General features: G+C 39.5%; 2 protein-coding genes across 2 annotated transcripts; both read right to left on the reverse strand.

Moving 5' to 3' along the window:
- Positions 1-362: 362 nt before the first annotated feature.
- LOC116210158 (aspartyl protease family protein At5g10770-like) lies at positions 363-2536 on the reverse strand. The gene is made up of 2 exons (XM_031543980.1): positions 2197-2536; positions 363-1814 (listed from the first exon to the last, which is right to left on the reverse strand). The coding sequence occupies exons 1-2, from the start codon at positions 2393-2395 to the stop codon at positions 586-588; spliced, it is 1428 nt and encodes a 475-aa protein (XP_031399840.1). The 5' UTR covers positions 2396-2536; the 3' UTR covers positions 363-585.
- A 7421-nt stretch (positions 2537-9957) lies between these two features.
- Positions 9958-10788, reverse strand: LOC116211902. Its single transcript, XM_031546441.1, has 2 exons — positions 10633-10788; positions 9958-10469 (listed from the first exon to the last, which is right to left on the reverse strand). Exons 1-2 carry the CDS (start codon positions 10745-10747, stop codon positions 10192-10194), a joined length of 393 nt encoding a protein of 130 aa, XP_031402301.1. The 5' UTR covers positions 10748-10788; the 3' UTR covers positions 9958-10191.
- Between the last annotated feature and the right edge of the window lie 452 nt (positions 10789-11240).

An 11240-nucleotide genomic window follows, 5' to 3' on the forward strand; every position in this document is an offset into this window, starting at 1 on the left:
GTTTGTACTATACTGAAACAACTTTGAAACATTTTATACCATCAAGTAGCAAAACAAACTTTGTACCATTTTGAAACATTTGTAAAACTTTTTGGATTACCAGTGCAATTACTCATATCTTTATTCTATTATTGATAGATATTTGATTTTTATTGTATCTAATCAATAGTTGTCTCAATCTGATAATTAGCAGGTGCACTGTGTTTTCCATAGTAAGAAGGAACATACATAGTCACTGTTTTATGTAATTATTATATTCTTTTGTGGTAGATAATTAGGATCAAATTGCAGCTTTGGACCAGTTCTTGATGAACTAAGGACATGTTCCATAACCTATCCTCTGTCAAAGATTCTGATCAATGTGAAATCTCAAATGACCATATCATTCATTGCCAATTGATCTAAGAACATAAAATTGGTACATGCTGAGGTTGTAGACGACTGACAACATGAAAAAAAAAATATCATGCTAGAATCATTTTTTTTCCTTCTTTCATATATGATAGGAGTTCTTCCGACACACAACAATCTTTGCCCAAGCTTCATGTAATATTACTAACATCCTGGGCATTTTATAGCCCTTTTTCAACTGCCACAGCTGCCAGTCCCGAACTCAACCTTGTTCTCCTGTATGTTGTATAGAATGTTGAGGTTCCTCTGCTGCGTGCTGCCAATTATGGTCTGGTCATTCTCCTTCTCCTTTGGTGTGAAAGCCAAGCAGACTTGAGAGTCGCTCTCCCTCCAAACAACTCCAGATGGGTCAACATTGACATCGGCACCATCGAAATTCAGAACCACCTTCGGTAAGGCCACGCTGTCATAACCCTCGAGGTTATAGCACGTATCCAAGCCTAGAGAAGGCAGGTGTTGCCGAGCAACGGGATACTCTGACATCTCTTTCTTGAATTCATCCCGAAGTGCTGCGTAGACTGAGGGAGGAAGGCGACTGATAGTGGTCCCGGAGTCGATTATAGTCCTAGAAGAAGAAGATGACGGTACCAACTCTGAAAACTCTAGTGTTTGATTCCCAATGGTGATTCCAAGGAGTTCGACGAAGTACCAGGACGGCTTAGTCTGGTCAGGCAAGATACTGGTGTACTGATTGGTTTGGCAGTTTTTAAGAGCTCCCATACCAAAAAGGAGGTAGCCCTGTCCATTGTATGTGGGAGGAATACAATAGCAGAAAATCAGTGCAAAAGTGCTTGTCGTTTGTGAAATCAAGGAATAATCACCTCGAGCAAGGCCTAAAATGCCGGCGTTGTTGCTGAAACCATCGCTATTGTTCTGTCCACAGCCAAAGATGAAGTTTGGAAATGTATAATCGGCACTAAGCGTGAGGGTGTCCTGCGCATAGTATCCATAGGAGAAGGAGTTATCTGCATAGGAGGCACTGTAGTTGCAACTCGGAGAGCATGATGGGTCGGAGTAGGTGGAGGACTTGGATGGTTCAAAACAACGGTCAATCTGGGGACAGCAGCCTTGAGTAGGGCAGGGCAGGCACTGGGTCCACGTCAGGTTACTACCTGTGTCAAATATCATTGGAAGATCACGTGTGGGAGTGCCGAGGCCAACTGTGACCACGTACTCCCTTCCCCCTTCAGAGGGGATAACAGGTATCCTGAGGTTAGTGCCATCAAGGTCATTTCCAATGCTGGAAGGTGATGATGATGATGAGGCGAGAGAACGTCTGATGGAGTTAATTCGAGGCTGGTCCCACAGGAATATCAAGGTTGAGTTGCGGCGTTGCGGCCTTTCCTCGAGGAGCGGTGAGCCGGGCCCTTGCCTGTGAACTAAAGGTAGTGATCCAACTCGTTCTGCAATGTTTGCAATTCATTAGAAATATCCTCTTAACGGCCTTGTGATGTGCTCTTCTGTGATGCCTACCGGGTCAAATAGCATATAAGTTCCTAATACCCAAATACTATGTGTTGCGACAATAGATGCCTGAAATACGAGATTAGAAAACCAAGAAAATCCTTGTTCGGGATCTTCGAGTTTCCAGAGCGTGATGCATCTCCACCACTGTCCTGAATGGCTCATTGTTCGAAAAGGTTCTATAATGTAAACTACCATTTACTCTCAAATGTAATGCGGCCACCTAGATCTAGACAAATGTACGAGTTTACGCCAGGCTATTTCGAGAAACCTGATTATATTTGTGCATCGAATACCGATAAAGAAGACTTGCCTAAGTACCTGTGGGAGGAGGGTTGCAGGTAGATGCTGGGACTAGAGACTTCATTTTGAGCATATGGCGATAGCTGTTCAACCCCATGTCTGCCCCGTGAACATGTTTTTTCTCCAATTCGCGACCAGAAAAGAGCAGAGGAAGATGAAATAGAAGAACAAGAAGAAGAAGAAACAGAGCAGAGGTCCGGGAACGGAAAACGGCCATCAGAATGAGCTTTTCCCTTGAGAACAGAGGAGGACCGGTTGGGGAGTTAGCTTACTACAGCCAGGGGAGATCGGGGAGTGGACTATATATTGAGCTGGGAACTGGAGAGTCATCCCGCTGCCGTGAAGGTGAAGGTGAAGGTTGAGGTGAACGCTGTATGAGTTTTATGGACGTAGTGAGGACCGAGTTGACACTTGTTTCTCTCAAGTAATATTTTAGATTTGAGTCTTGTGAACGAAAAAATTCATGTTGGGAGATTTTTACTCCTTAATGTGCCCATTCACTCGAACTGCATTAATCAGAACCCAATAAACTTCCGAATATTAAGGTGCACACCCATAAAAGAAACATTCAATAACTGGTTGTATGTTATTAGCCAAAGCTCTCATGCACGCCGAAACTCTTCTAAAGCAAGAAAGAGAAAATGCGTGCACAAATATCATACATTAGCCTAATTTACATGATTGTATCATATTATTCAAAATATAATGTCACTTGTAGGTGGAAAATGATAAAAGTGAGTTCTCGGTAATAGTTCTCCTAACCGTCGCACCAGTCAGTTTACACACATGTTCCCTTCCTGATAGGTTTGAACCACTTGTACATTCCAATCTCTCTCTCTCTGGCTGAATATGATGATGCATTCCGATCTCTCAACAACAACCACCCCCAAGTATTGAATCACCATTAATAGCAAAGCAGGTGCACAATAAGCGCGATCAGTAATGAATCGCTAAACAATATCAGAGTCCACCACCAAAATAAGCCATCTAACATATATGAAAGTCCGCTTGAACATGCCCGGTCTATTTTTGTGTGAGAAAATATGGGGTGGTTGTCGACAATATCAATCAACTGCTGATAACGGATTATTTGCTTGTATGATCGAATGAATCACTCAATTCTAATTTAATAATGGCACATTGATTTTTAATTTCTCATTTTCGCTATAAGATGATTTAGGTCAACATGTATATGTTCAGTACCATCTATCAATCTAAACTTTTATTAACATATAGTTATGAAAATTGAGAACATTTTTTCCTTTTCTGGTGAAATTGGAACTTTATTATTCACAAAAATCTTGAAAGCGATGGCACCGACTCTTTCAAAATTATCATTCCGGAGACCGAGACCCATGGGAAATTACCCTTGGCTTTCCCACGCCTCAAAGTTTTTGGGAATATTTTTCTACGCACTTTTCCCACGCTTAGGATAGGAGACTCAAAACACGTAGAAAAAAATACAGATACATATGTATATATATGTGTATATATATATATATATTATTTTACTGGTGGGTCCACGGGTAAACCGTCCATAAGATTAAGGAAAAAAAAATTGACAGCACCGTGGGAAACTACTTACAGAAAAAGAAGATAAAAATTAAAAGTGATCATTTCAGTAAATGAAGAGCTTTTGCACTTGGAGCTCAATTGGTTGCTGAGGTTTCTCCAATTTTCTGCTCTCATTTGTAAGTTGTGTTATTTTCATCGTTCTATATAAAAACATGGCAATTATGTTTTATTTGTGAGTTTTTCTGGGCATATGTTCCTTTTCTTAGAGAAATAAACCCAAAACTTGGAGTTGGAGGACCTTTTCAGGCAAATGTAGGCCAAATTTGCGGATCTTAGATGGAATTTTGTTGAATTAAACTGAAAAAATGTTAAATATGGAAATAAGAAATGAGAGTAGTCGAAGTTGGCTACGTAACTTTTTTTTGGGTAAGTCTAAAATTATGAGAAACATTGCCTACGCAATTTCGAAATATCAAACATTATTAAAAGTTATTCTCCTCCCAAAAGGTACTCTCCAAAAACTCGTACTTCTGTTCATGTCCTTACAGGATTTGAGTTACTTACTACTCAATCAACACTTTGTTGGTAATGAAATCTTAAACTTTAGCCTTGATATTTTAAATCTTTCGATGACCAATGGGATAATCTATTTCCCTTCCGAGATGCATTAATCTAGTTAGAAAGCCGTGACTTCAGTTTTGTACTACTGTTACTGTTACTGTTACTATTATTACTATTATTATAATCATCATCGCCGTCATCACCAGCATCATCACCAGCATCACCACCACCATCATCATCATTCATCATTGGTCTCAATCTCCATGTCTTCTGTATTGGTAACGAACTAGAGGCGATCCCGTGCACTGTCCCGATAGGAAATTTTTTTAAATTTTTTTTTCTAATTTATCATTTATCTCTTAATATTATAATTTGATTAATTCTAACAATATAAATTTCAAATAATAGTAAGTATAATAATTGGATTAATCTGAGTATTCATATTAATAATATAAGTATGATTAATGGTATCCATTACTTCCGACGCCCTTACTTATGCCGACACCGTGGGAAAGAGCGTTAGAAAAAAAGAAAAAGAAATTCCACACACCATGCTTGGAAAATAGCCAGTGGGAACATCCCACGCTCTCTGTGGAAAAACGCATGGTAAATTTCCCTCGCATCGGAGGCAGGTGAATGTTTTTCCATGGTCTTCGTTCGTTCTTCCACTGTGGGAAATCTCCCTTACGGTACGGGAACGATAAGACTACATGTTCTTTTTCAATATATGATTTCTTAACTAATACGGGTTAATTCAAGAGGTTTCGATACTTATTTCTCTTTAATAAAGTTTCAGATTCGAATTTTGTAATTAAAAAAATCATCACTGAGATAATTTTATCTCATTATTGGATCAATCCAATTGAATTGGGTTAGTCAGATCCCATTAAACTTTCGAATATTTGGTGGCGTACTAAAATAAAAATAAAAAGAATCTATAACTTCTTAGTTTTATACCGATAGCAAGTGCTACTAGTATTATGGTGAGGTTGGATGAAAAATAATTTATATATTTTTGCTGGAGAAAACTGGATATATATTATACAGCGTGCTCCTACAAATTTACTAGCCGCGGGCATTTGGAAAGTATGGTTATTGCGAGAATCTTATATGAAATTATGTTATCGTTCTTTTTTTCGATGTGAATCCTAATATTTGAAAATTCAATTGGACCTTAACTAATCAAATCTAATCGGGTCAACACCATAAGGGATAATGCTCTCCCAACATGGATTTCCTGCATTCACCATAATTTGAATCAGAAACATTACTTAAGCAGAATAAGCGTCGAACCGCTTGAACCCTAATTTATGTCGGTAGTAATTTACTTGTTGTATGGTGCAATCCATAAAACTGACTTGAATTTAGTTAGTCTCGTAGGGTATTCAACTGTCTCTGGCAAGTTGAATAACGAGTTTTCCATATCAACTCGTGAGATATGGACTGTTCTGAGTCTTCCGACAGAAAGCAACCGGCTGGTCCTACTAAATTGACATTATTTTTTGGCCTATAATCAAGGAGCCAGAAAAGCCAGGACTTCGCTTGTATTTTCTTTTTGTCATTCTCTATTGCATGAGAAGGCTGACTAGCTTGATCAATTGTTAAGGTGATCGATCTGTCGATTGCAATCCGGACGTCCCAAATTATCACTGAGAGTATGATCATTTATTTGTAAGAGATTCTATATGTCCATGACAAGAGAAACTCCAAATGAATTGTTCGACATGAATCCAGTCATTCGGTTTAATTCGAAACAATATATTTATGAAATCATATATAGATCCAGTCGAATCAAAACTATGTACAGCCACTTATTCAAATGTAAACTTGCCAAACTGTTGGTGACAGTTTCAGCTTGAATTCCCCACCAGCTGTGCAACTGTGAAGATCTGTAATTACGGGCAAGGCTCAAACAAATCCAGCTGGAAATAAATGACCTCAACCCATGATTTTCAAGAAAACACGTTATTGTTTTATTTTCTATAATTTATGTACTTAGAATTCATTTTGAATTGTTTTTATTTATAATTACTGTCGTTCAAATGTACACAATATTGATGCTTCATGTAAGTCAATTATTTGGCTAAGTAAATCAATGAATGTTCATTGATGACCAAAATGAATACATGGTAAAATTTTCAAGAGAAGATTACAGGAACATAAAAATACACTAGATCTGTCAGGATCACTGCAAAGTAAAAAAATACAATATGATAACACATATACAATTAGAGAAATCTTTCTAGTTGCTATATATCTATTCCCACCCTCTTACAACTAAACTCTATATAGATCCAGTCAATTTTAAGAAGCGGAGCCAGATGCAATCCATATAGAAGTGTTGCTATGTGAAATAAAGAAGCAAAGGCAAGAGGGGTCTTGAACCGGTATTTGGTGCAAGAATCCTTCACAGATCACAATGAATAGCCTAATCCCTAGACAATCAAACCAAAGCAGCAAGGATCCCTAAATCTAATCAAACTAGCGATAATTAAACCAATCAGACAGATTGTCAAATCAAAGAATCCAAAGCAAAGCATCAAGGATTCCTACATCGATTCAAATCAGCGACAATCAACCCAATCAGACATACAGTCAAATCAAAGAATCCAAGTTTTTTTCATCAGTTCAGACCAGTGACTGGTATGGGGGAGTCGAAACCGAATGAAACTATTATCATAATCATGGTGGACGGGAACATTGTTGCTGACACGTGGGGCAGAGGGAGAGGCTGGACTGGAGGGGCGTGGAGGAAAGCGCTTCCACTATGCTGACACCATCAAGAGAAGTGTATATCGCCATAGTCGCTACACTACCGTCGTCGAAGCATAGTAAACCTGAGTACCATTCGAGCTGTCCAGAATCTAAGCAGCTCGAGAGGGATTGGGTGCGGCCTCAATAGAGAGGAGAGGCTGCCACCACAAGCATCTTCAAAATATCGAGAAGAGTAAAGGGAGGGCCCCTACAACAGTTGGGACACCGTAGTACAGCTCCGATATAGATGGACCTGGCTTTCTCTATCCCGAAGAGCCCAACACGACTCGAGTGTCTCACTCGACTGGTACCTGTTGATCCAACCTAACTCGCTCATACTAATCCGAACTGACCTGACTAACTGCCGGGTCTAATCAGATTTGTCGTGCCACTCTGGCTAGATCATGCTCGATCTAGTCAGATCGAACAAGAGCCGACTATAAATGGTCATATCTTGTTCGATCTACTTAAATTTGGTTGGGTTTGAGCAAGATCCGACCATTTCTAGTCATAACGAGCACTATCCAGTTGTAGACTTGCGGTGGGAAGGGGAGGGAGGAAGTCGCAGCGGCTTGAGACCACCGGTGGGAATGGCAGAGTTGCAACAAACCACGATAGGGGGCCAGCAGGGGCTACAAACCAGAGCTTGCAGCGACATAAAAATGCTCGGTAGCATGGAAGTTCACTAGAGACAATGGTCGAAGACGGTTGGGGATGACCTACGAAGATGGAATTAGATGTGGGAGGAGCACCAAAGTCACTCCTATCGGTCTGAGAGTAGAGGAGGAAGAAAGCTAACTATAAAGGAAGGGATGAGGAAAGGCCACCGAACACTTCCAGCCGGGGCTGGATGCACCGTCGGCAATGGCTTAAGCTAGGGTTTTTGTTTCTGGCAAGAGAGAGAAAATATAGACACTCGTCCAGCATGGGTTATACTCTTTATGCAAGTCAATTATGATCATTTTGCATGAGCTATATTTAGAAAGAATGGTATATCTGACCAGACTACTAGCATCACCTCAAAACAAACTAATTTTGTACTGCTAACATAGGTTGGATCAAGCGATTGGATGCAATTCCCCTTAAATAATGTCTCGGGTCCGAGTATTGTCATAAAGAAAATCTATACTGTAATAGCTTTACTCCCTTACTATGCAACCTCGACTCAAACTAAATTAGTCGGGAACCGATGGGCTTCCAGATACCATGATACACACCGAAAAACTAATCTAGTACAGGTTTAATTAGGCCTCGTCTTACTTACCAAAAAAGCAAAATAATATTGCACTTATATCTTGTTTACACACGTTTTTTGCACCTACCGTAGGTTGCGGAATCCATGATCCACGTGGTACTTTATTGAACTCAATTGATCAAATTCGTGTCTACTTATAGGTCCACGAGACAACATCATTTTCTGGACATATAAAGGAGCTCAAAGGAGAAAGCAGCCCATGATTGAATTCTCAAACCCGACCTGAGATACCATGGCATGATCCATTTGGACAACTATGGTGGGATGGCAATTCAAGAAGGAGATCAAAGAAATTTCTTAGCTAGGCTGATCATATGGCAATTATCTGAGGACACATAGTTGGCAGCCCTCACAAGGAAATGATCTTAATCCTTTCCAAGACAAGACTCACGCACGTACCTGGACGCACTCATGCATGGAGATGGCAGTTCTACATGGAAATTAGGGAACCTTTCCTTAGCAAAATCAATTGGACATGGGAACGACTAGATCCGTAAGGAAGGTACTTTACATTAGGAAAGTAACCACAACAATTTAATATGAAATGCTAACCTTGTTAGGTATGGTTAGATTTATTTATTTATTTATTATTCAATACTCAATACCAAGGTTGTCAGAATCGCGGTTCTACCTAGAATCGGTAGAGGGTCGTGGAATCGTGAATCGTAGAATCGAATCGTGAATCGTAAGATTTTACCTATAATTAAAAAAAAGCATATATATATATATATACATACACATCAAATCTCATGTCAGAAATAGTAGAAGTAAACATCAAATGATAAATCTTGTTGCTTTCTATTTTGTTCGTCAAAATCAGATGGTGCTTAGTCTTCACAAGAAAGCGCTCCCACTATAACAACCTCAAATGAAATTTTTTTTTTCGGTGATAAACCTCAAATGAAAATTGATATAGTACCGTGGTCACGAATCTTATAGGCGAAGTTGTTTTTTCTCCCTAACTTCTTCTTGGTCTATTCCTTCTTGGAATCATCTTTGCCTCTAAAAAGTCGAAAAAATTTCAGCCTAAATCATCTCAAACCATACGACAATCAGTAATTGGCCGGAACTCAATTCGAAGCAGTTCTAGAAACTTTCCAAGTCCCTATCACTTACAGTCAGGAGACAAGTTTTAAACTTTTCATAAAATAAGAGAACCGATGAGTAATACTGTTGCACAATGAGAGAGATGAGAGGGGAAAGGGAGGGGGCATATGACTTTGGGTTGAAACTAGAATCGTAGAATCGGTCTGATTCTACGATTCTGCGATTCAAATCACGATTCAATTACGATTCTACCTTTCCGATTCATGCCATAGAATCGGAATCGGTAACCACCCCTTGAATCGTAGAATCGTAAGATTCTACGATTCGAATCGTGATTCTAACAATCATGCTCAATACTCTTCTAAACACGTTACTAGAATTTCTTTTAGGCCTATTGTGTGAAATTTAATTGAATGGAGTGAAACGCGTGCATGATATGTAGAAATTGCACGTTGATACCATGTTAAAGTATTACTGGGTTTACAAAAGTTGGACCCATGTCCAACCCAGAAGTGTAAGTTAAACAGGTGGTGGTACCCAACTCTCACCCTTATAAATCTAGGGGTTATTATATTTTCTTCATGGGATCCAAGATCCGTAACATTTCATTAATTGTTGTAACAAGTAATGAATGATATTATGTGAATCCATTTTAAGACGATGTATAATTAATAACTTGAGGATAGAATTAATATCGTATTCCCAAGCTGACATACATGAATGCATACAAATTTAAGAAAGCCCTATTAGGTTGGAGGAGAGAGACCCCCATATACATTCGATAATAAATCCAAACCAAATAACTACTTTTTCGGCGTCCTTTCCATGCGTGATAAGAGATGAGGAAGCCGGCCGTGGAAATTGTGAGGGATCAGTATATTCTAAGGGGATTCAACAATCCGGCATTCTGCGGTTGCACTTGTGTTTGTGGGGACACCAGTCGGGCTGTTGATATTCGAACTGGTGATAGTCGTCGTGGTGGAAGTTGAGGATCCATGCGGGGACTGGCAGCTAACAGTGGCGTTCGTGGAATTGTACGCGTACTTAGCCACTGTTGGTGGCGACGGTGGCATTGTCCCAGAGTGCGAGGTGTTCCCTGTATGACCACCGTCCCGTCGCACTGGGCTTCCTCCTACTCCGGCTTTGTTGTGACCATTGTCTAGAGCAACATGAATCATTTATACACCATCTTTAGAGTCCTTAAAGGGTTAGAGGAAAATTTTTGAAGATGAAAAATGCACACGCTGGATTGAGCACGACTCTAGCAAGCATTGCTCTATCAGCACGATAATTATACGACAAAGGAAGAAACATATGTGTACCTGCCGGAGGATCTGCATAGAGCAGTTGGGCCGCTCGAAACGGTGAGACTAACTGACAGTTAGAAGCCAAGAAGAGACACACGATGGTGAGAGCGACAAGCTTGGTGTTGAACATGGCTCTCTGATCTCTTTCTTGCTTGTTTATTCACCTGAAGCTCGAAGAGAAACAAAGGGATATATATATAGCAAAATTGACGTATATAAGTTGCGAGGTCTTAGCCAAAACCAAAGACCTAAGCCAACTGCCAGTGACTAGACTACTGGTGCGTGTACTTTTGCCACCCTTAGACACACGTCAATCTCCGCTTTTGGGGAAAAATAAATACCCACATGAAGAGACAAAAGCACGAGAAGTTAAGGAAGAAGTCCTAAAATAATAATATAAAATGCTAACTCAAAATTAAAAGATGATCTATTTAATTCTTATTAGTAGGACTTATACGTTCTTTATTTCGTTTTATTTATTATCTTTATACTAAGTAATAGCTTCTCTTACGACCAGAAAAGTACTGACGCGAGAAGGTGAGAACAAGATTGGAAAAAAAAACAGGTTTAAAATAACGGTGACAAAGAGCGCTAAAAAGTTAAGGATTAAAACCGTTTTTAAT

Source organism: Punica granatum, chromosome 6, assembly GCF_007655135.1.
Source record: "Punica granatum isolate Tunisia-2019 chromosome 6, ASM765513v2, whole genome shotgun sequence".
NCBI classification, from domain to species: Eukaryota; Viridiplantae; Streptophyta; class Magnoliopsida; order Myrtales; family Lythraceae; genus Punica; species Punica granatum.

What these genes read in the sequence shown, in the direction of transcription:
- LOC116211902 (XM_031546441.1), bottom strand. Translation starts at nt 10,747, where the DNA reads ATGTTCAACACCAAGCTTGTCGCTCTCACCATCGTGTGTCTCTTCTTG. An exon ending in CTATGCAGATCCTCCGGCAG is followed by an intron (nt 10,470 to 10,632) that starts GTACACATATGT and finishes ATGTTGCTCTAG; the next exon opens with ACAATGGTCACAACAAAGCC.
- LOC116210158 (XM_031543980.1), bottom strand. Translation starts at nt 2,395, where the DNA reads ATGGCCGTTTTCCGTTCCCGGACCTCTGCTCTGTTTCTTCTTCTTCTT. An exon ending in CTGCAACCCTCCTCCCACAG is followed by an intron (nt 1,815 to 2,196) that starts GTACTTAGGCAA and finishes CAAACATTGCAG; the next exon opens with AACGAGTTGGATCACTACCT.